General features: G+C 38.2%; 2 protein-coding genes across 3 annotated transcripts in view; one reads left to right on the top strand and one right to left on the bottom strand.

Annotated features, from left to right (window-relative positions):
* The window catches only part of agap2 (ArfGAP with GTPase domain, ankyrin repeat and PH domain 2), a 64,275-nt gene extending 58,268 nt beyond the window's left edge, over positions 1 to 6,007 (bottom strand). For both annotated transcript variants that reach the window (XM_041800242.1, XM_041800243.1), the window contains exons 1-3: positions 5,876 to 6,007; positions 4,005 to 4,273; positions 2,763 to 3,018 (exon numbers count right to left, since the gene is read on the bottom strand). In XM_041800242.1, coding sequence (XP_041656176.1) covers positions 2,763 to 2,925 — 163 coding nt within the window. In that variant the 5' untranslated portion in view covers positions 2,926 to 3,018; positions 4,005 to 4,273; positions 5,876 to 6,007. The remainder of the gene's footprint in view (positions 1 to 2,762; positions 3,019 to 4,004; positions 4,274 to 5,875) is intronic.
* Positions 6,008 to 7,769: 1,762 nt separating this feature from the next.
* tspan31 (tetraspanin 31) lies at positions 7,770 to 22,302 on the top strand. The gene is made up of 6 exons (XM_041799354.1): positions 7,770 to 7,947; positions 14,541 to 14,708; positions 15,120 to 15,200; positions 15,314 to 15,454; positions 15,821 to 15,931; positions 20,562 to 22,302. Exons 1-6 carry the CDS (start codon positions 7,885 to 7,887, stop codon positions 20,634 to 20,636), a joined length of 639 nt encoding a protein of 212 aa, XP_041655288.1. The 5' UTR covers positions 7,770 to 7,884; the 3' UTR covers positions 20,637 to 22,302.
* Positions 22,303 to 23,931: the final 1,629 nt, after the last annotated feature.

Here is a 23,931-nt window from a genome sequence, read left to right as displayed (position 1 = left end):
ACACAGTCGGGTGCCTCTTTAGAGTGTTTTAAGATCTGCCAGACCCTAAAAAGACCTCAAAGCTCACAGAAATCCTCATGGAGGATGACAGACCTTTGGCTCCCTGACAAACAGTGGATTCAGCATCACAAGGTGATGACTAAATACGAAAAATCAGAGGGGAAACCCTATATTTTGTGTTGTTATCCACCCAGTGGTGACATCAAGGTACAATTACCTGAGTGTTGTACTTAGGGTCAACTCTGAGGTGTACTTACATGCATTTTCGGTTCATACTGTATGTAACTTTTAGCTCTACCGTTTCAAAAAGGAAATCCAGTACTCCTACTCTAATAAATGTGATTAGAAATCTGATTAACTTCGACTGATTTTGTTATTGTAAGGTGAGTTTAGAACAGATTAACACCTCTCTCACTGATTCAGTCCCCTCTGCCTAATAAGCTCCTTCACCTGTGCCTCCCTATAATGCCACCAGCTTTGTATTCATATTTGAGCATTCCAAACCCTTTCTTGTTTGTCTAAAGCCTGGCTCACACTACAAGATAACTGGCAGATTTTTGACCTGATGCGCTCTTGCAGCCAAAGTCAGCAAAGGCACGATTATCAGATGGTTCTAAAGATTATCTTAACAGATTCATCAGTGGTGTGTTGGAAGGATCTATCTTTCTCTGGTCCTGAAGGAGAATGTCTGGCCATCAGTTCAAGACCTCAAGCTCAAGCACAGTTATGTATATCATACAAGAGGACAATGATCCAAAACACACCTTCAGTCCACCCCTGAATGGATTAAAAAATGAAGGTTTTGGAGTGATCTAGTAAAAGTACGTACTTTAATCTGATTGAGATGCTGTTGCATGACCTTAAAAGGGCCACTCATGCTGGAAAACACTCCAATATATCTGAATTAAAATGATTCTGCAAGGAAGAGCGAGACAAATTTTCTCCACAGGGATGTAAAAGACGCATTGCCCGTTATGGCAAACACTTGCTTGCAGCTGTCGCTGACATCGTTGGCACAACCAGTAATTAATTTTAGGGAGAATTACTTTTTCACATTTGGCCAGGTAGGTTTGGATGGCTTCACCTTTATAAATTAAATAATCTTTTAAAAACTGTATTTTGTATTTACTCAGGTAATCAATGGCTGTGTCCGAAATTACTCCCTATTCACTATATAGTGCACTATATAGTGAATACGCCATTTTGTAGTGGTGTTCGAATTCCGAGTGAGCATTGTTATTCACTATACGGTGCACTCATTCTATCCCATAATGTATTTTGAAAAGTAGTGAGCAACCGATGATCACTAGCCCAGCAATATTTACCATCATGCATAGCAGTTGCTGCTCTCGAACATGACAGATGAATGAGAAGAGCACAGGAACACATATAAAAACTTTATTTGATACTTTTTTTTAAAATTGGTTTTAACCAAATCTGTAAGAAAATGTTAGGGATTTGAAACGGAGTAACTCTGAGGATTACAAGACATGAAACCATCATCATCATCAAAAATAAGTTACATTATACACAAAAATGTATACTGTTTTGCCACTAAAGACACAAGCTTTCTCATCTATTAGTATTTTTATCTTTTGGAGGAAAATAAATCACATATAGTATCAGTTTTCAGTGAAATTCAAACGTGAATTTCGATCATCAGGTGTTGTCATTGAAATCTACGAGCTGTTGTTGCTAAATGTTTTAACTGTGAGATGGCAGTGACGTCATTGCTTGTAGCCGGAGTAGTGCTCGATATCATTTTTGTGTTTTGCAGTTGAGTCCACTATATAGTCCACTATATGCTGCTCACTACAGAGTGGATAGGGAGTAGGGAATGAGTGATTGGTTTTGGACACAGCCTCTGTCTAATACAGAAATTAGTTTGATGATCTAAAATATTTAATTGTGACAAATATGCAAAAAATAAGAACTTATGAGGGGGAAATACTAATCAATCAAAACAACGATAATCAGCTTTATTATGTTTAATGTTAACAGTATAATTTTCAGTATAAAGCATAGTGTCTGCCACTAACACTGTAGTTTTACTTAGTTTAAGTGTTACGATAACTTCAGCATAGATGAGAAACCGTTCACACCTTTGCGTCTGTTCCACAGAAACATTGCTGATAAGTCAAAAAAGCAGGGAGTTCAACGGTAACACATTGAGACACATTAACAAGAAAAGGTGGGAAGTCAAGATAAGAGGAAATGATGTAAAAATGATCGACTTCACATGTAAAGGCCCTGTTCGTCTGAAAGGAAGTGGCTTTGAGGGCAGTTGCAGATTGGCAGACAGGAAGTAGGCCGCACAGCAGGTTTTATCCTGCTGCCATGGCGATGGCAGCTGAGGGATGTTGCCATTGGCCGCCTGGGTCCAGACAGAGGCTGACTGATAAATAAATGCCACTACATTAAAATGCCACAGAGGAAGATTTGTAAAATGAGAATCATGGAGGAAGACAGAGAGAGGAACTATTTTCACTGAAAAACACATCGATATAGACAGGAAGTAGAGAGGAAGATACCTATCATCTACTCTGTCATATTCCTCCAACAACCAACAACTAATGCTGATGAAGAGAGCTAATCAAAGTTAAAAGTAATAGCGTGCAGAGGATTTTCTGCATCCTAATAGTCAGGCCATGCACCAAATTTTGAATAAACCTGTCATTCAACTTAGCACACAGGTAGCGTGCTGCTTTTTCATCTAATTTCATCACACCAAAGTCAATTACAAAGAGCAAAAATGAGCTTACCTTGAATGCTGTGGAGGTAAACTTTCAGGCCAGAGCGCAGCTGTTGATCCCCGACTCTTTCAAACTGCTTGAAAAGTCTATTGATTGCACTCTGGAGAGATTCATGTCTCTTGATCTCTGCTTTTATAGCAGTGGAGTTCACTGATTTGCTGTTGGTGCTCATCCTGACACATGGATCTGTTGTTAAGTGAAGTCAAAGTGCTCGCTTCAGCCCATTTGAACTCCTGGCTGTTTGTTCCACGAGATGAACGCCAACCTAAGACACAGAAGAAGCAGAAAAAGAAGCAGCGCTGCCTCTCGCTCTGTCTCTCACTCGCTCTTTAGACCACAAAGTCAGCTCACGACAGTTTGTGTCTCCGTTTCCTCTGCAGGTTTAAACCGAACTGAATTCACTTCCTTATTTCAAACTAGGTTGTTCATGAGGAGACAGGTTGGACTGTTGTCGTGGTCACACTGCTGAAAAGGCTGACTTTTACCTTTAGAACATGCTTTACTTCTGCTCTGAATGGAAAAAATAATGTGTTGGTCTCATTGTAGACCTTTATTAGAAGTCTATATTGTTTAATGCTACTGCTGTCTGCCCCTAGAAAGTAGGTCACAGAATCTGTTGTTATAGCTCAGCTTCATGGGAAATTTGCTGCTGCATTGAATATAATGCAAAAAGTTTTCGCACTCTCCCCTGATTCCTTTGAATGTGCAACAAACATCAGGTTTATCCTACCTTAAACTATATACCCAACTCTGAAAACACCAATAAAAATTCCTGTTAGTAAACAGGATGCAGCAGATGTTCCACCACTCTGAGGTGGCTCTGTCCACTGTGCGGCAGTGTGAGACGTGTTAACTTGACAATAACCCAGGGGTGGATAGTAACTAAATACATTTACTCACATGACTGAAACTGATTTTTTTTTTTCTGTACTTTTAAAGGATGACAGTAAATACCTCCAAGTTGGAGGACATGATTCTCTGCTGGAAATTTAGGGATTTAAGTGAAGTTAAGTGAAGAAGGTCAGGTTTTTCAGGGTCTTGTTCATGACTGAGGGTAAAATGGATTGTGAGATTGACAGATTGGTGCAGCATTAGCAGGACAGCTTGCGTTGTGCTAGACCTTCATGGTAAAAAGGGAGCACAGCCGAAGGCAAAGTTGTCAACTCACTGGTCATTTATCTACCTTCCAACCCTGATCATGAACTTTGGATGGTGAAAGGATCAAAGACACTAGCAGATGAAATGAGTTACCTCCAAAGGGTGTCTGGGTTCCACCTTTGAGAGTGAAGATGACGAACATGCAGAGGGAATAGAGCCGCTGCTCCATCACATCAAAAAGCGCCAGTTGAGGTGGTTTAGGCATTTTCTTCAAGTGACGTCCAACTAGGAGACCATGGGGTTGAGCCATAACTCACTGTAGGTCCTGGGAATGCCTCTTGATCCCCCACAAGGAGAAAAAAGGTGAAGGGGATGGAGCTAAGTTGCTTTGCTTGCTGCCTCTGCATCCCAGCCTCAGATAACTGGAGGAAAACAGATGAATGATGAAGGTTTACTGTGACTGTTATGATTTTTTTATTTATATAAATGTTGTGCAATAACTTAAGTTAACTTAAGTCAATAACTATTTTAGCATACCATGAACATGAAAACAAAGCAATTGAAACCGAACAATAACTGTGCTGCATGCAGAGGAGTGCTCCTTTTGTCCGTTTGTTTTGATGAGGGAACGTTTCCGCGTTTGTTGTCACAAGGGAATATCACAATCTACAAAACATAGCATTTATCTGTATTTATGTATTATCTTTATACGCTATTAGTTAATGTTTTTATATTTTTGTCTTTATTTTCATCCATTTTTATTTTAAAGTGTTCAAAACTATAAAGTGTTTCATGATCTTTTTTAAGTTTGATAAATGCATATGAGACGTTTAGTAGTAAAATCACTGCGTAATCGTGCTTAACAATTGTGATCTTATCAATCAGAATAATTGTGTATATCATTTTTGCCATAATCAAGCAACTCTTTATTGTCCTAAGGCATATAAGGAGATGATTTTCCAGGGTATGGGATGAAGAAGACGTACAGGGCTTACTTGTCTGTTTTGGTATTTGTTCTTTCTTTGTTGGCCTTCAGGTTTTGTTCTAGGTTGAGAATCCGTTACACCTGAGCAGTGCCACAGGCTGATCGCCTCCCATGCCACGCCGCAATGATGCAGTAATTCATGCAAAAGGAGGCCCAACCGAGTATTGAGTGCATAGAAATCAACATATTTTTCAGAAGCCCGATATTTCTGTGTAAAACATCCTTTTTTTTTATTGATCTTATGTAATATTCCAATTTTTTGAGACACTGAATTTGGGGTTTTCTTATCTGTAAGTCATAATTATCAACATTTCAAGAAATAAAGGCCTGAAATATTTCACTCTACGTGTAACAAGTCTATATAATATATGGGTTTCACTTTCAGAAAAGAGTGACAAAAAATATTGAACTTTTTCATGATATTCTAATTTTTTTAGATGCACCTGTATGTATTCTATCTTTCTTAGAAATCATGTTCTTATAAAAGTTATATCTTGATCTAGAAATATATTTGTGAATCATCTGTATGTTGTTGTAATATATAGCTTGTCCATATTTCCTAAAATACGTTAGAATAATGTTAAAAAATCGGTCTCACCGCTTTTTATTCTGTATATGTCTATCAGGAGATAAATGATCATTTTTAATTTTTTCACATGTATGAAATAAAAATCACTGAGCTGAACTTTAAAGCTTCTGAGTTATATATTAGTCAAACTCTAACCCTATAGACAGATGTATGGGGAACCCCTTATCTTCTCAGGTGCTCAATCAAGTCCCTTAATTGGATGCACCTGCGGTATAACACACTTGTAGAGGGATTTACCTTCTGTGTGCAAATCCTTCCTTTATGTACACAAATAATACCCTCAAAAAGTTTAAAATTTAGGCTATTAATCAGTTAAGAGTTCCCTTTAGGCAACGCGGCAGATTAGACCAAAATTAACAGCAGCTCAAAACTTCTGCTAGCTAAAAGCACCCTTTAGCTTACGTTAGCTCAACTGAAGTAGTTTACGTTAAGCCAGCGACGATAACTCACAGTTTGCTGCCGTTCGTCCAGATACTCCTTTTCTTCGTTCTCATCGTTTTCCTTCATAATTTGTTGTAAATTTAAATGTTAGCATTGGCTTTGCAACGATAAGCAGCCTGTGAGCGGCACTCTGGCTCCACCTCCCGTCCCTCCAAAAAATAACGGTTAAAAAGGCAACAAAAGGTCAAAGGTCATCACTCAAATCAGTTCAACCTCATTATATAAATTACATACACACGAAAAGAAAATGCATCTATTTTTTTCCTGAATTATACAAGTTAGTTTGCTTTCCACATATTTGTACTATTAGAATTTTAAAGATAACTGTAAAAAAAATGCTTGCAAATTTAAACAGGTAAAGGGTTGGGCTGAGCTTTATTTTCATTCTTTTTTAAAAGAGATATTCTATTATTTTTTCCATGTGAACACTAGCAACAAAAGAGGACACCTAGTATCGCTGAACCCCCTCACAGTCCACTAACATATGCTCAACAGAACTATTTAACAACAAATCTAACTAAATAGATGAATTTTAAAAAATCATGTAATAATAATGATGAAAGAATCAATTTATACACACATATATATATAAATATGGAGAGTTAAAGATAGTTAAAATAGATATGTTAGAAATAGTGTTATATAAAACTCCTCGATGATGAAAGTAGGTTAAAAACCTAATTCACGGTTGAAAAGATTGCAGCTACAGTCATACAGCAGTAAACATTTCTCTCTTTTTCATGCTGTGTCACACATGTCTCATTGGTGTATCATCAAGCCTATTGAGTAATCCTTGTGTAACAAACATCCTGTCAACAGAGAACCCACGCTGCTCATAGTGTTTTCAGGGCTTTATGTAACTTCCATTCATAGATACTACTTTATTTTTCCTAAATAGAGCTGATACTATACATACTACAGATAATAATAATGATAATAATAATAATAATAATAATAATTGTTATTATGAGTATTATTGTTGTTATTTGTTGCAGTAGTAGTAGCAGGAGTAGTAGTAGTAGTAGAAGTATTTAACCCTGCAAAACTTTAACTCTTGCCATTATTGATAGAGAAAAGGCCTCACCAGATGCTGAAAAAATACAGGACTATTATACTGAAGTAAAAGTACTCCTACAGTTACTCTGGTTAAATTTACTTAAGTAGAGGTAAATTTACTGGCCAATAAATCTACTCAAGTAAAAGTAAAAAGTAACTCATTCAGGATTGAATTACAACACAGAGTGCTGAATAGCAACAGAGGAGTTCTAGAGTAAAATATCAGCTTTCCATATAGGCAATAATAACATGATAATATAGTAATTTAGGTAAAGCCACGCCTTTATAATAAAGTGAAATGCAACTGCTGTATTAGAATGTAATGAGGAATAATTCTCTCACTATGTACTGCTGACTGTTTGAAGTCAGAGCGAAACTACTGGACAGTTTCATGTAGTTGACAGATAGAGCCTCTTCATTCTTACTTTCAGTTGTTTTTTTACTCAATGTATTCAAGAAGTGCAAGTACACAAAAAGCTTCTGGTAAAGGTACTAAGTTACTTTCCATCCTTGTAAAGATGTTACCTTATTTTTTCTAAACATTTTATTATTTATATTATCATTATTAATAGTAAGTGTGAGAAATGTTAATGACATAAAATTATATTGAATTTAATCATACACTGCTTGAATACTGGCATTCTTGTCAACCATATTGTCTTCACAATTCATGAACCCTCTCTGTATATCTTAGCTTTCATTTAATATATTCCCATTTAAAAACCTGCCTGTGTTGTTAAATTCATTGGTATTTTATTGCTTCATCTGGGCTTTAACCCACACGGATGACGTTGGCTGACACATTGACGTGTTATGTGCTGGTGACGTCATCAGATACGCCCTCTTCTCTGACCAAAAACATTTGTGTTCAGACCTTAGCGCTCCGGAGAGCGAAACAACAGCGATTTATAAAATAAATCTAGTCCGATTTAGTCTTATCTGACAGCTGAGGTCTTTCGAATATGGTCTGCGGCGGCTTCACCTGTTCTAAAAATGCTCTCTGTTCCCTGAATGTGGTTTACATGGTGAGTAAACGAAATGGATCATCATGCTAAGTTTTACCTAGCTCCACTAGCTTAGCTATCCTGCGTCTGAATGAATTGAGATAGCGCTAGCAGGGCTAGCCATGAGCTAAGTAGCTACAGCGCAGGAAAAATGCTAACGTTTTTGCCTTTTTTTTTTCATGCCTCTCTTTTCGCTTCACAGACGGTTATTGGTATGGACTGCTTGTTGCACTTCTGCCATAGATTTAGACGTCTGTAGTAAATGTATGGTGACTGAATAGAAATGTAGAAAGTAGTATTCTCAGCTCTTTGCTTACCTCAGCTAGCGCCATTATGTGTATCTAGGCTACATTACCGTTAGCTGGGAGGCCAGCTGACCTGAGCTGTGGAATTGCCACGCTTGAACGCTTTATCTCCTACGTCCTTTATCTTATCGGTTACCAGGGCTTGTCACAAAAAGATAAAATCTGCTCTGCTGTCTGTTTCGGTTTTTCTGTGTGTCAATCCAGCGATGCAAATGCGTTAGCTTAAGCTTTAGGTTAAACCGGGATAAACTGAGATCATAGATGTAGCAACCCAAATGAGCTGCAAACAATCCTGTATGATAAACACGGTTTTTTAGTTAATAAATCATTATGAAGACTGCCTGAGGCATTAAACGTGATGAACTTAATACAGCCAAGTTCCCTTTTTTGGTGCTGTATTGTCCTACACGCCCCTGCTTTGTTCTTTTAGGCGATTAAAATCAAAATATACTCCAAGAACTAGGTCTAGGACAGCTTTCACAGGCCTGTGGGTTAGAATATTAACTTGTGTTTCTCTCAAAAACTATACAGCCATACATACTGTATTTTTCCATTATAGACTTCTGTTTCATAGTGTTGCACAAGTCTTTCTCTAGTTGTTTCCTCAGGATACGAATCAGCTTAATTGACAGGAATTTGTTCACACTCAAGGAATTTTACTAGTTTTACACAAGTTTCAAATTGCATAATACATGCAGGGACATAAAGCTCAAAGGTGACATGAGTAGATATCTACCTAGAGGGCTTACAGATACATATCGAAAGAGTGCTTTATAAAGCGTGTTTAAAGTAATAAATTACATCATAATGATAACATAGCTAATAACATGGGCAGAGCTTTTCCAGTGATATAGAGGTAACTCTTTCAGTTTGTGTTGAGGAGGTAAGGCAACACTTCTACTTAATGTCTAAGACTGAGGTCATACTGGGAGGTGGTGGCAGCGTACCAAAGTGCATTATGCTGCTCAGTGTTTCTGATAACCTGCTCTTCTTGTGTATGAAATGTTTGTGCAAGACATTAGGCACTCCTCACCCTTATAGTTAAAGGTAAACCCCACTGCATACTGCAGCCAGGGTAGTAAACACTGACGGTGTCACTCAAAAATAGACATTGATATATGTTAGTGTTTCCCACAGAATGGTACTATATTTGCGTGAGAGAAGGGTTATCTCTCTGCCTCATTTTATAGCTTTGGTGTGTGTGGGTTTCTGCTCACTTGGCAATATTCATCAGCAGTGCTGTGCTTAAAGATGTTAAAATAACATCACTCGCCAATTTAAATGTTTCACTCAATATTCGATAATAATTTCTGCTGAGCTGCATATGAGACAACATTTTACAGCCATCATTCTAGAGTGCAGGAGTGCAAAATGGCATTGACAGCAAGAAGCTACTGCAAATTTTAAAAGCATAAGAAAATATTTGAAGCTTAATTTCTATCATGAGACGTCACTCGGTACAGAGTAGTTGGTGCCTCTTTCTTGTACACGGATGGTGATAAAAAATTAGGGCTGTCAATATTTATCTACAGTCCTATTCAAATTTCGTTTATTATTTTTTACAGATTTTGAATTCTATTTGAATATTTATGCATATTTTTTTATTAATGTGTATGTAAAACATTCAGTTGCTTTAATCACAGTGTAGTTACACATTTGTCCACTAGAGGAGCCTCCATTATTTCATTACAGATTGCAATGAAGAAATATTGAGCTAAAAGCAAAAGAAGTCAGTGTTCATTTTTCTGTACTTTTTTAGTGCAAACACAGCCACCTGCACCATTTAGAGGCCTTCAGTAGGTATACTGGTACTGATGGTCAACTTTAAAATGAACAAATGGGTTAGAAATTGAAAGTAAGACAAAAATAAACTTAATTGCGCCGTTCACGGCGGTGATGATATCATGTTTATAATGCACAAAACATTTTAAAAAATGTTGGTACTATCTTGTCCCTACATATTTTTACCTAAAAACACGAGGGGATCCACACTTTCTGAATCAGGAACAGAACTGTTCACTATAGTCCCAGCTGTGGAGAAAACCCTTTCCTCCCTGATGGAGGTGCCCAGGATGCACAGGTAACGGCGTGCCAGGTGGGACAGGAGAGGATCCCTGGATCGGAACGTTTTCAACCACAACAGCGGGTTACTGTCGGTGGGCATCGCAGTTTTGCTCTCATACATCAGCATCTCTCGATGTAGCGAAGCCTCACATGACAAATCTTGCGTGTGCACCACCTTGGCAATAAACATCCCCAATGGCGGCCATTGTGGCAAAAATACTTAAAAAAACATGTTTGGATAGTAACTTCAGTTTTTAAATATTCAAATTATATTCCTCCCCGGAATTCATTCCAACAGCCTTATAATACATAACTTTTTATTGGTATGGTTTTTTTTAAATTATTATTTTTAGGAAAAAAGGTGGACAAATATACTTGGGTGGCTGTTAATATACCCTTGGTGGGCCACCCAGCTATCATCTGTGTGTGTGGGAAACGTTGTAAGGGTAGACTACATGATATAGAGGTTGTACACAGAAAATGCAAATGCCCTAAAGGGACACAAACCAATACATTTAAATGTGCTCAATTTTCCCATGATGAATAGTCATTTCTGGTGGTTTTCTTCAAATCTTGACTCAATATTGCCATTTTCTCAAGATGACATAGCTGCTTTTCCCATGTTAACAAGTTAATGTCTCCCCTAACTCTAACCCTCTGAAGAAAAAGTCTGAAATGAACCCAATTTCCTGTGAAAATCAACAACCATGATCAACCTGTGAAGAGACACGCTGTCTTCAGAAAACAACCAAAATTTTCTCAGAATATTGTGAAAAAATAGAGAAGATAAATGGATGGATGCACATAGATGGACAGACAGAAAATTTGGAATTCACATTAGATTGTAGAAGTGTTTCTTTAACACACAATGGTATCAATAGTCAATTCAGTCAAATGTCTACCTCAGCTTCTTCTTGGGACAAAGGTCGTTGGTGTGTCCTTCCTTCTTCTTGCAGTAATTGACAGCACAGGGATGCAGACAGACATAGCATGTGGCAGATCATCATGTCAGTTATATTTCTGAGCCAGCTGTCTGAGTGAAGGCTCAGTGATGCTACCAAGACACAGAACCAGATAAAAAGTGGATTCTTTCTGCAGGTTATAGTCAGTCAGTGTGCATCCATCTTTCAGCTGTTTGTCAGTAAGGATCAAATGTTGCTCATCAGGAGGAATTCCTTCCTTGTTTACCTTGACATTTGAAATAGGTTAGCAGGGCTAAACCTCAAAGGTGATGGACTTTTACCGGTCAATGTCTGCATGAAGATCTGCAGGCCAGCCTATAGCTGAGCCTTGTTGATGACTGTATGCAAATATGCTAGGAGGAAGCAATAAATCAATGCCTAACAATTCAATCATGTAAATCTATATTGTTTAAAGAAAAGGGATGTATGATATTATCGGCACAATGCTGGTATCAGCAGATAATGGCTCAAAATGGTTAAATATCAGTTTCAGTGGATATGAAAATTTCACGAGGCCTCTGGCTGCAGACCTCTATGGCGAGGCGCTTTGGGCCAAGCTGTTGCAGACCTCTGCAATGGGACGACTTTGAACGTGGGTAGGGAAGTGACACACTAACCCTTGTTGGGGTTTTCCTTAGTTTGTCGTTTGTTATTCTTGTTATTCCCCCCTCCCCCTTGCCCTCACCCTTACCCTAACCTTTCGGGTTCAGGTGCCTAACCCTAACCCTAACCCTCTACTACAGGCCTATTCAATTAACGGCCCAAGGGCCACATGTGGCCCAGAATCAACACCCAAGTGGCCCAGCCTGTGGTCATGCTAGAAATGCAGATGGCAACCTGTTTCGCACGTTGTCATAAATTTCCACAGTATTTCAGACCGTGAATGCAACACTCTGTGTGTAGCCTAGCAACAGTCTACCTACAATGCACTGCATTGTTTTGAAGCATGGCTAGCGATGCTGACAGAAGTAGCCCCAAGATAACGAGTAGAAAACATGTCCTTTTCAACTGAGGCTACAACTGTGCAAATGTAGTTTTTATGCACTTTATGGTATGCCTGGGTAAAAGGTGACCAAAATTATTATTTACATAATTTCATTTTTATTTAAGTGAGAAAAAAAATTCTACTACCTCAGGTTATGTTCAAATACAGCTCTGTTGTTGTGTTTTTATGCACTTTTTGATGTGCTTTTGTCATGTTGCCAAATCTAAAAGGTAGACTACAAATAAAAAGTGCACATCTTCATCAAATTGATCTGCAATGGTTGGAAATTTGACATTACCAGCTGCTTACTGGGTGCCAAACATGTCTGGCCTGGCTAAATTTCTTGATGTTGAAATTTGACCCGGTTGAATTTGTAACTGAATGGCCCTGCTCTATGGGTTATCCTTACTTTGGGGTGTGTTAAATTTGATTTGCAATTTTCCTTTCTTAAATTCTACTTTTGTGAAAAGTAGCCACTAAAAATAACCTCTGAGAGCAAGAGGAAAATATACGTCAATATATGCCACTTCCTGCCCCACGGTAGAGGTCGCCCCATTGTAGAGCTCTGCAGCTGAATGCCTCACCATAGAGGTCTGCAGCCAGATCCTCTTGAAAATTTCTGCCGATAATAACAGCCAATATATTGGCAGTAGATATCCGCAGTATAAATTATATGTTAGCCTCCAGCATTGGCAAACTTTACAATTGTACCATCAGGGTTGCATAGGATCTTACACCCTTAGGGAGGCCTATCGTGAGCCCTGAACACTTTAAATGAATCCCCAAACCGCAAACAACTACCAGACTGTTTACTTTCTTTCTGCTCTGTTAGCTCAGTTTGTCTTAGCCTGTCTTTACACAAGAGACACTTGGTTTTTAGTAATTAAAGGTGTGTAAATAGCAATATCAGCTAAAATTAGTTTGGAAATATCTGCAAAAATCCAACATCGTCCGTCCCTATTAGAAACAACATATGCAGAGGTTATGCACTGGTGGCAGGATCGACTCTTGGTCCTAGCACTGTTTGGTGCATGTCTTCCCCTGCTCTCTCTCCCCATGTGTCCTGTCTCTCTTCAGCTATCCTCTTGTACTAAAGCAAAACCCTCAAAAATACATCATCTCTTGTTGTGCATTGAGATGAATTGCTTTTTGATTGTTTATCAGACAGAAAGATAAGTTTGAAGGCAAATCCATCGTAGACTGGAAGAATCCCTGATGAGCATATTCCACTGTCTTCTTCATTTTAAACAGAATAACTTTTTGACAATTACGATACAGTGCCGTTTTATATAATTTATAACTGCAGAATGCAGCAAAGCCCTCTGTTTGAACATCATATTTGCTTTTCCATGTAATTTCTCAAAGACGTCACCATATAGTTTGGATTAGTCATAGCTTAATTACTACTCTGTCAAGCCTTCTAGATAGTGTTTGTGCTACTCCCACTCCCTTGCCTGCTGCCCTAATATTTTTAAGCGAGAGCAGATGTGGCTGTTGTGAAAGACAGCGAAGTAAGCCCGTTATGATATAGTTTACCTGCTGTTATTGCACATAGGGAGAGCTCTCAGCCCTTAGTCTCCTCCTCAGTGCTGAAAGAAGCACTCAAGGCACATCCCATCTAGTCAACAAACCTTGGAACATGAACACATGCAGCAGATCATGTTGGCAGCTGAGTCACTGTAACTGTCATGACTGTGAAGCTGTTGTGGTGAATCAGGACGTTCTGTACATAGGAACTTAACAAGGACAAGTCGTCCCATCATAACCAGACTAATCTCCCTGGGTCATACATGGCAGAGCAAACTTAAATTCTGTTATTTTCTCAGTTCCTATGAAAAACAAAGGAGCAAGCTCATTATTTAAATCCTCTGATGTGATGAAAAACAAGCCGGATCATTGTTGGCAATGCAGACAAACAGCAGAGGGAGTTAGTGTTTATTCTCTGTTGAAAATTCTGTCAAAGCGACACAGAATGTGACCAAACACAACTGTGAAGTCAGTGTTTTTGATTTGTTTCAGATTGTCATGAACAGTGTAAGAATTGTCTAGAGATCGTCTTATGATCCAGAGTCATGTGAAGAGTTTAGAGAAATTTAAACCTAACTTCAGGTCAAACTGGTTCCCTCTCTGTGCCCTCTTTATTTCACGAGCATTTTAATTTTAATCAGAGCTAATATGGGTCAGCTATTTGTAATACAATACCTGGTGTTTGTGGTGGAGCTGTACACTGTGATCACGTGATAAGCCCACTTCCATCAAGCTTAATGTAGTTAACTTCCTTTCCTCTGCTCTTTTCAGCTGGTTGGGCTGCTGCTGATAGGCGTAGCAGCATGGGGGAAGGGGTTCGGCTTGGTGTCGAGCATCCACATCATCGGCGGGGTCATCGCAGTGGGCGTCTTCCTGCTGCTCATCGCCATCGTGGGTCTCATCGGAGCAATGCACCACCACCAAGTCATGCTGTTCTTCGTATCCTTCCTCTTCACTGGCATTAATTCTCAGTTTTATGGATGATTATGGACTCATTTTTCATGAAGTGTATTCATTATTTCACCCAACACCATTATATCGCTCACATTACTGACACCAAGAAGATGAACAGTAATTTCACAGTTTATATTTATAAAAAAGCCTTCGAGTTCATCTCCATAGGTTAAGAAAGGTGGACAGAAACAGATTATTATTTGACATCTTACAGTTTTCAAGGCCCTTTGTGAATAAATATTGCACATTGCAAACATGTTATGTTCCTCTGAAGCTGTTAAAGTGTTTCTTCATACTTCCCTCTTTTCACACCATCATTAACAGTGGTGTGAGGGTGTATTTAATTTAAGCATATTTTTTCTCTTAGTTGATGTTTCTTTAACCTCCTGCCCCAAGTACATGGTCATCCTTTTTATCGTATTCCTGTTCCAGTTTGGAGTTTCTTGCTCCTGCTTGGCAATGAACCGCGGTCAGCAGGTAGGAAAACTCATTTACTAAGATGTATTATGCCTGCATAAATAATTCATATTCAATTTTGGATGCATTACAGTCAATTAGCTTAATTTTATTTGTCTTGTTTGCTATTTTAGGAAACCCTCCTGAAGTCTGCCTGGGGAATGTTGGAAAATAAGACTAAGACAGACCTGGAGAGTCAGCTGAACTGCTGTGGGCTGCTCAACGTCACCTCCAGCCGGGTGCAATTTGAACAAGATGTGCAAAACTGCCCCGCTGTAAGTCTTGGATATACAATATTCATTTTTGTTCATATCCAGAAAGATAAAAACAGCATTTCTCAATAGTAAACCAATCTGATATACACTGATGGAGAATGATATAGTATTTTTTTTCCTGTTCTGCTTTACATATATTTTCTACTTTTGGCTTCATAGATGAATATCTTAGTATCACACTGTATTTCAAGTTACACAACATCTCCCACTGAATAACAGTCCCGTAAGCATTTAAAGGGTTAGAAATAGGCCACTTTCTGCAGTTCTTAGAATAGATTTGGCATATCATCGTGTTGTTTTTTTAATGACAAACTGTTGACTCATACTGCTGAAGTCTTAAGGCCTTTTTTTGTCTCTTCACTCCAGTTGTGCAAACAGAAAAACTCCTGCTACACCTGCGGGCTCAAGATGCTGGATCATGCAACCGAAGCTCTGAAGATCCTGGGGGGGGTCGGACTCTTCTTCAGCTTCACAGAGGTGAGTGCTCGCTTCATAAACGTGCATCCACTACAAAACCACTCATTAAATCATTGTAATAAGTTTGTGGTGGATAAGAAAGGAAAAGAAATGTCATTTATTTTAGCCAATTACAATACCTGTATGGGTATATGAATGTAGTCCAGGTCTAAAACTACAGTCCTTAGAACTCAAGGGAACTCATTCATTCACACTACCTTTATTTACCACCAATATTACTGTAAATATTTGCTGACATTTTCCCATCTGCCATTACTAGTCATATATATCATGCTGTTAGAATCGAGCGTTCCTTGTATTATTAAATGGTTGCTCAGCTTCCTTTTTTATTTAGCAAAATCATACAGGTTTCTTCTGGAAAGTGTGGTTTATTTTGTAATCAGATGTCCTATGTTCATGCATGAGACCCCTCCCAAACAAGTCTGCGATGTGATATGTAATGAGACGAGGAGAAACAAATGGAGGTCACTTTATGTTCAGCAGTCTGTGTGTTGTTGCTGCCAAAAATGACCCATGTGCTGATGTTGTTTTTCATGATAAAAGCATTTCAGCTATGTAATAGTTGGGGAATTTTACTATCAAGAACTTGTTAGAAAATAACGGTATCAAAATTAGGGCTGGGAAATTAATTATAAATAAGATTAAATTGCAATTTGTCCTGTTTTCAAAATGCAAACATAGCAGTTTTCTTTAACCTGAAATGTTTATCAGAATACAAATCTAATGCATTTTTTTTCTGCAGAGATGTGATAACCTACACTTTGTTCAAATATTTAGGATTTTCTTTTTTTGGAAAAAGTTACAAAAAGTCCTACTGTCTTTAATTGGGGCCCGAGCACCAAGGGTGCTCATGAAAATTGGCATAGACATGTGGCCTGCTGGAAATTTTTATGTTTTACATGTTGCCAATATGAGTGTGGGAAATTGGCTCAGTAGCGCCCCCTAAACTCTTGAAAAAACACAGCCCTAGACACAGTTTCACCTACAGGAGTAAAATTCCGTACACATGTCTTAATACACACAAAAAGTCTCTTATTGTCACAGTGAATTCTCAACAAGAAGTCCACCATTTTGAAAAAATGTGTGAAATTTTGCCATTTCCTGTGGTCCTTCTAGGATTAACTTGTCCAACAACATTAATCGGAACTATGTGAAATTTATTTAATGGCTAGAAGAGACATTAATAAACAAAAGTTATGCTGCTTTTGTTCGAAACTCAAAGGGCATGGCCATGGCCAGCTCTCAAAGTTGCATATTTTTTATGATAAAGGAAATTGCTTATAACTCAGCTGTACAAAGTCCTAAGTGAATGAAATTATTCCATGTATAATGAGGGTTCAGGCCCCAACACACTGATGTGTAGATGTGTTGGCATGGCGAACCTCGATTTGGGCATGATGCTTCGCCATAAAATTTAAACTGATACAGCTAAGCTGGTTTTTTTTTAAATCATATTTCAAGAAAATTTCATGTGCACAGCAATAGTTCCATCCTGAACGCATCTGCATTTGAAATTTTGGATTCAGCCACAGCACCAGCTACTGGTAATAGAAAGTTACTGCTTCTGTATAATTAGCCATGATTCCTATATGGGGGATCAAATCCCACTCAAATTTGCTCAGAAACATCCAAAGACCTTCCCCTTGCACTGCTATGAAGATCATGACTTTATGTCCAACGCTGTGACCGTGGGGGTTTTTTGATTGCCATGAAACAGGAATTAGGTTTATCAAGTGGTAAAAAGGATAACACAGCCATAAAAATTGGTTCATAAAATTCTTAGTGCATGAACAAGCTCATTGATATAAATTTGGTCTTTGAGTGTGGCTTAATGGCTCAGTGGCACCCCCTAGAAAATGTCAAAACATCGGCCCCTGCAGCAAGTTTAACCTAGGATTTTGAAAATGGGAAGGTACATGTATCTTGCCAGGACCTACAAAAAAGCCTCTTGTTCCCATATTGCCAAGTTGACAGGAAGTCTGCCATTTAGATTTTTGTAACTACATTGGTCAACCCTAGCCTTTTCCAAGTGTTCTTCCAGGAATATCCCCTCTGAAGGCATTCTTCTGATTGACTCAAAACTGAGTTGTCTGCTAGAAGAGACCTTTGTGAAGAAAAGTTCTCAGGCTCGTATACAAAACTCAAATGTTGGGGTCATGGTAGCTCATCGAACTTTGATGTCCCATAGTGACACAGAAACAGACTTTGTTTCAAATAAACAAATGCACCTCCTCTAAACTTGACCAAATTTGCCACAAAATTGGTGTGAAACATCCTTTAAGTGTTCCCATGGTTTATATTTCAAACCCACAGATCTGACACTAAATCTGTCGCTATGGTGACTCATTAGTCACAGTGAAAGAGGAACTAGTCTAGTTAAGGGTTTTGAGGAGCTCCAAAGGGCCTGTACTGCCATGAAAATTGTGGGGATAAGACCTATTGTTTGAAACCATCACATGTCTGGGACGACACCAAGGTGCTTCTGTTACAGCGGTATTAACAATACCATTACATCTCTAGTATATGAACATATCTAAGGGCAGTCATCAAAACCATACAGGATTCTGCTGGAAAGTGGGTTCATTTTGTTAACTTGTGTAATCGCATGTTCCTGCATAGAAACCCTTCCAAACAAGCCTGGGGTGTGATACGAATGAGACGAGATGAGAGGGATGAGACAAGAAATGAAAGTCACTTCAAGTCAGTTCAGCAGTTGTTGCTGCTAAGAACATCCCCTATCCTGATATGGCTTTTCATGACAATAGCATTTCAGCGACATAATAACTGGGGACGGCCTAAAATGTCTGTGTTGTGCATGTAATGGTTGTTTCATTTCCAGCCCTGCCAAAATATCTGTAATACAAGGTGCACCTTATACAAGACCCAGTCTTTTTTGGGGGTCTCTCTGAGGTAGGGGTGTAAGAAAATATCGATACACTGATATATCACAATATTTTGCAGTGCGATACTGTACCGATATTTTAAAATGCAGTATAGATATTTTTTTAATTAAAAATGTACTTTGTTGGTGCTGTAGTTTGTGGTGTAATTTCACCCCCTGACCGCTAGTTGGCAGCAGGCACCGCCAGCTGGCAGCAAGCAGTTGAGTCTTCTCCCTTCTCCTCTGCGTAGACAACAAGATCACGCAAGATTTTCGGTCTGAGCGAGCCGGTTGCTCATGCCTACCCAGCAGTGCAGCTTCTGCTGCATTCGTAGTGGATATGTGGACTTATTTTGGCTTTTGAAACATTAAAGATGGTACAGACTTCTTCAGGAGTCAAGTCATTTGTAAGATATGCCACGCCAGAGTGAAATACTTGGACAACATGACGAACCTGAGCATCATAGCAATGGCTTAGTGGCTAACAGCTAACGTGAAAGAAGCCTGCTGAAGCTACTGCGGATTTTTACTCATGTCACCATAATTACCCTGTCAATACTTTGTTTTTTTGTAAGGACTTGCACCATCATATTGTCGTTAAGAATGATGGCTTCCGTAATACGATAAAAAAAAACACTGGCCCGTCACGTCATGACCTCCTCACAACACAGTATCAGTCCTTAAAGCTGGACATGAGGATCAGTCTTCCTCCACAAGCACCTTGTCTAATGTTAAGACATACAAGCTGATGTACCATAAAATATAAAAGATTTGAGTACCTTTCCTGAAAGCTTTTTAATTCATTACAACAAATGGGAAAAATCCTCATCTTAAGATTGCACAAAAAGAGTTAAAACTCTAGATGATGCAGGACCATATATTTTATAATACACCATATATTTTTTATTTATATATATTACATATAATTTTAACATTTTTATTAATAACTTAATTCTGTTATGTTAAATTCCATATAAACTTAAGATTACAAAGTTATTTATTATATATATATCTATATATCTCTATATAATACAAAAAAATCATAATATATCAATATCGGCACCCCTGTGTCGCGATAGGTATCGTATCGCCATATTCTTGCCAGTATACACCCCTACTCTGAAGGAACAACAGTTTAAAATGTAGAGTGATTCTAAAATCTTCTCTATGATGCATCAGGGTGCGAGCATTGACAGTTGTTCATCGATGCAGAAGCAGAACATGATCAGTGCATTCTGGTGTTGGTTGTAAATGTTCCCCCTGACGTTGGACCTAACAAAATAACTCGTATCATATATCATAACGGGTTTCCCATTGAAACAGAGCTGATTTGAATGCTTTTTTAGGTGCAGTTTTTCTTGTCTATACGGTAGCACTTATCACAGATTGGCTCATTCAAACCAGGCTGGCTTGTAAACACAGAAACAGGAAGTTGCAGAGAGCAGAAAGAAACACGGAGGCACAAAGCAAATTTGTTTTTCCTTTACGTGCGTATTTAACCTTTTGTATGGGCAAACACAGTGAGTTCATTGAACCACTGTCTGATTCTCTTGCTAATACTATCCAGCTATTGTTTAAATTTTGTGGCTTATAAAAAGCTTAAGTTGGCAACAATCAGTCCCCTGACCACAACGGTGGCCTCAGCTGGCAGTCTTGCCTGGGATCAGTGCTCTTAGCATCACATATCTTCTCATGTGCAGATGAATGTTTCTCTGCCAATTTTCATCTTTTGAATGTCTTTTCAAACAGATCCTGGGGGTGTGGCTGGCTGTGCGCTACAGGAACCAGAAGGATCCACGAGCAAACCCAAGTGCTTTCCTATAGTCTGTCTCCACTGCACACAGAGCAGCGCCGTAGAAGCAGTTTCAAACACACTGGTACACATAGAATCACGCACATCTAGAGGCATACAAACACAGCCAACACAACAACACAGAATGGACGAGCGCACGCAGCACCTGACACACTGAGAAACAAACCACAGACCTTCACTTCACGTGAGACTTGAGAAGTTATCAACCTGTCCTGAAACGTTTGCCAGAGCCGAAGCCGGAAGACTGGATACTTATGTATGAAAGGAAAGCTGTAATACCAAGAAGTGTGGCTTGTTGGTATGTTGACCCAGCCTTGATTTGAGTACCAGATTTCCTGCTAGTTCCCGACTATGTAAGAAGCGATGAGACATCTCTGCATGTGTCCTGCGCCTGCACAGACAAACAGCCTCTTTGTTGATTTCATTCCACACGCCAACTAAATGACTGTGCCGTGTCAAACTAATAACGTGTATGCACCTTTAAAATTTCCTCTCGTCTCTAATGTAGTGCCACAAATATACTCCTCTGGTCAGTGCTATCAGTGATGTGTAGAACTGTGTACCCAAACATGTTCACTTTGAGTCAGCTGAGGGGAAAATAAATACCGGACATGTGGTGTAAAGTAGTTTTTGAATTGTATGTAAATGTTTTTTTTCACATGCCGCAAAAAAAGCCAGATTAAACAGGATTAGGAAGCAAGAAGCATAGATTTTAGGTAATGTTGCTTGTTGTTTGGGTTCAAATATTTATGAACTGTATCTGAGCCAACTAACTTTTTAACAGTCTGAGATGTTAGGATGCCAGTGGACTGCAGGCTTGATGTTGTACATAATCTTTTGGAAATCATTCTTGATGGGTTTGCCATGTAGTTCCCCTCTAGTCGGGAGGTTTGCCTGCACAATAATCCACCCTTTCCTGTATTTAATATGTTCCTTTGTGTCGCACAGTGATGTTGCTTAGAATAGGATCTGGTTGTAGGGAAGTGGATTCAGGTACGTTATTGTTACCTCCTTTTAAACTGGAAAAAAAATCAGGAAAATGTTTTAAAAAATCATGAAATAATTTGGGTAACATTGGCCAAAACTGTCACTGCAAACCCAGTTTTGTTTTAATAGTGTTAATCGTGAAAATGTTCTCTTTGTTGCAATTTTTCTTTTTTTATTTTAAGAAAAATGTTGTGAAATTTTGTTCTCTGTTGCCATCTGCTCTTTTTGTTCATCAGTGTTAAAATAATGCTTTGTAAGATAATTGTGAAATATTTCAGGTTCTATTTAAGTTAAGTTTGATGATGCGCATTAGAGGCTAATGTTATGTTGTAGTTCCTATGATATGATTTTGGAGCCTCCCTCGATGTTTGACATTTCCTGTTGATAAATCACTGCTTATTACTTCTCTCTTTTAAGACGGTTTTCTCCTCTTTGAACTGCTTTGACCTTAAAGGACTAACACTAGCTGTCATTCATGTCTTACTTGAACCTGTCGACTGTTGGCTGATATGAATTTCCTGCTGCTGATTTGGAGTTTATCGCTGGTGTAACACAAAAGATGATGAAAGATCTTAAGCATAATTATGCCATATATTATTACACCTCACTTCTTTGAATTTGTGTGCACTTGTTATTCCAATGTATCTTGAATTTTTGAGACTTAATTTTCCAAATAATAAAACCTCAAATTGGCAACAGTTTCCTTTGAATGTTTTTTCTCTCAGTAAATATTTTTTCTTCTTAAAAATGCAGCTCGTAGATGAAGCACTGTGTATTTTATTCTCTGATTATTTCAAGATTCAAGATCGAAGAAATGTGTCTGATCTGTTATGGTGAAAGCCTCAGTCCAAAATGACAACATTCAAGTCCAGTCACATTAAACATAAAACCCTGAAATAATAGTCAAACATTTCTTCTAAGATAAGTAACATCAGGTCTTTAAAGACCCTGTAAAGTGAAATCCAAAGGTTTGGTCTTAACACACTAGATATGTTGTAATATGGTTGCAGTAAATGTGAAAACACTGAGATCTACATGTAACTAAGTCCTGGATTTAGACTGTTAGAAAGTTTTTCACCTTTTTTCTGGGTGGGTCTAATGTGGGCGGGGCTAATATGAAAGTTAACAGCCAGCTAAATGCTATGTTTTTGTTCTTTGTGAGGTAAATTTGCCAAATCTATCAGCCACAGTGGTCTATGGATCCTTTAAAACAGCGGTGTCAAACTCAATCACAGCAGGAGCCGGATTCTGGATTTAGGTCTGAGGCCCTAACAGGGTCAACATTTAACCCTGTACATTTTCACCAGTAATGAAATATGAAAAAAAGCACTGATATTAAATCATTTTGAAGTTCAAGTCAAAACGATAAGTTTAAAGCTCAAGAAAATTATTTTCAAAAGTGAGAAAACAGGTCAAAACACAAAATTAAAATGTAAAAACTGTGTTTTTAAGTAAAATTCATGAGTTTGGAAAGTCAAAATATGAGATAAAATACAAAATCATGAGTTTAAAAGTTACAATATGACTAAAAGTTTTAAACTGGGTGACTAAAATGTAAAAATATGGGACTACACAGACAAAGTTAGGAGTTGAAATGGTCAAAATATGAGGAAATAAATGAAATAATAAGTTAAAAAGTTTTAAATGTGACTAAACATTTAAAACTGTGACTCTGAAAGGTCAAAATATGATATAAAAAGTAAAAATCAAGATTTGAAAAGGTTAAAGTATGGAATTAAAAGTTGAAATCAAAACTCATTTTCAGGAACATGACATTTAAGCACAATTTTTCCTCTCAAATAAGCCAGTTTTTTTAATCTCACTCTTGACTTTTTCAGATTTTTGATGACTTTAACAAGGATATTTTAATTCATCAAGGTTAAGTTTACATTTTTATACTGAGGAAAATCTGCAGACCTCATACTGGAAGGCCAGTTTTAATGGAAATATGCTGTGATCTTGAGGGCCAGATATTACTGTACCACAGGCCAGATTTGGCCCCCGGGGCTTGCGTTTGACAACCCTGCTTTAAAGTACCATACCAGAGATTTGAGCCAGAAAACTTTGTCTCTTCTCCTGAGGTCAACAAATGGACATTTTTAAAACCTGTGAGGATTGTATTTTGGGCATATGAGTATAAGTGGGCGTGGCTTCAGCTCATTCAACAGACACGCCCACACCATCCTGGAGCAGATTTTACTGCCTCATTATTCATGATTTTGAAGCTTAATTTTATAAACCTAGAGATGTTTTGTTCGGCTGAAATTTGACCTGGGAGTTCATAAAACAGTGAACTATCACACAACAAACCTAAAGACA

The sequence above is a fragment of the Cheilinus undulatus genome, linkage group 11 (assembly GCF_018320785.1).
Source record: "Cheilinus undulatus linkage group 11, ASM1832078v1, whole genome shotgun sequence".
Classification (NCBI taxonomy): Eukaryota; Metazoa; Chordata; class Actinopteri; order Labriformes; family Labridae; genus Cheilinus; species Cheilinus undulatus.
The sequence above is the reverse complement of the archived record's forward strand: the minus strand, read 5'-3'. Positions and strand labels throughout refer to the sequence as shown.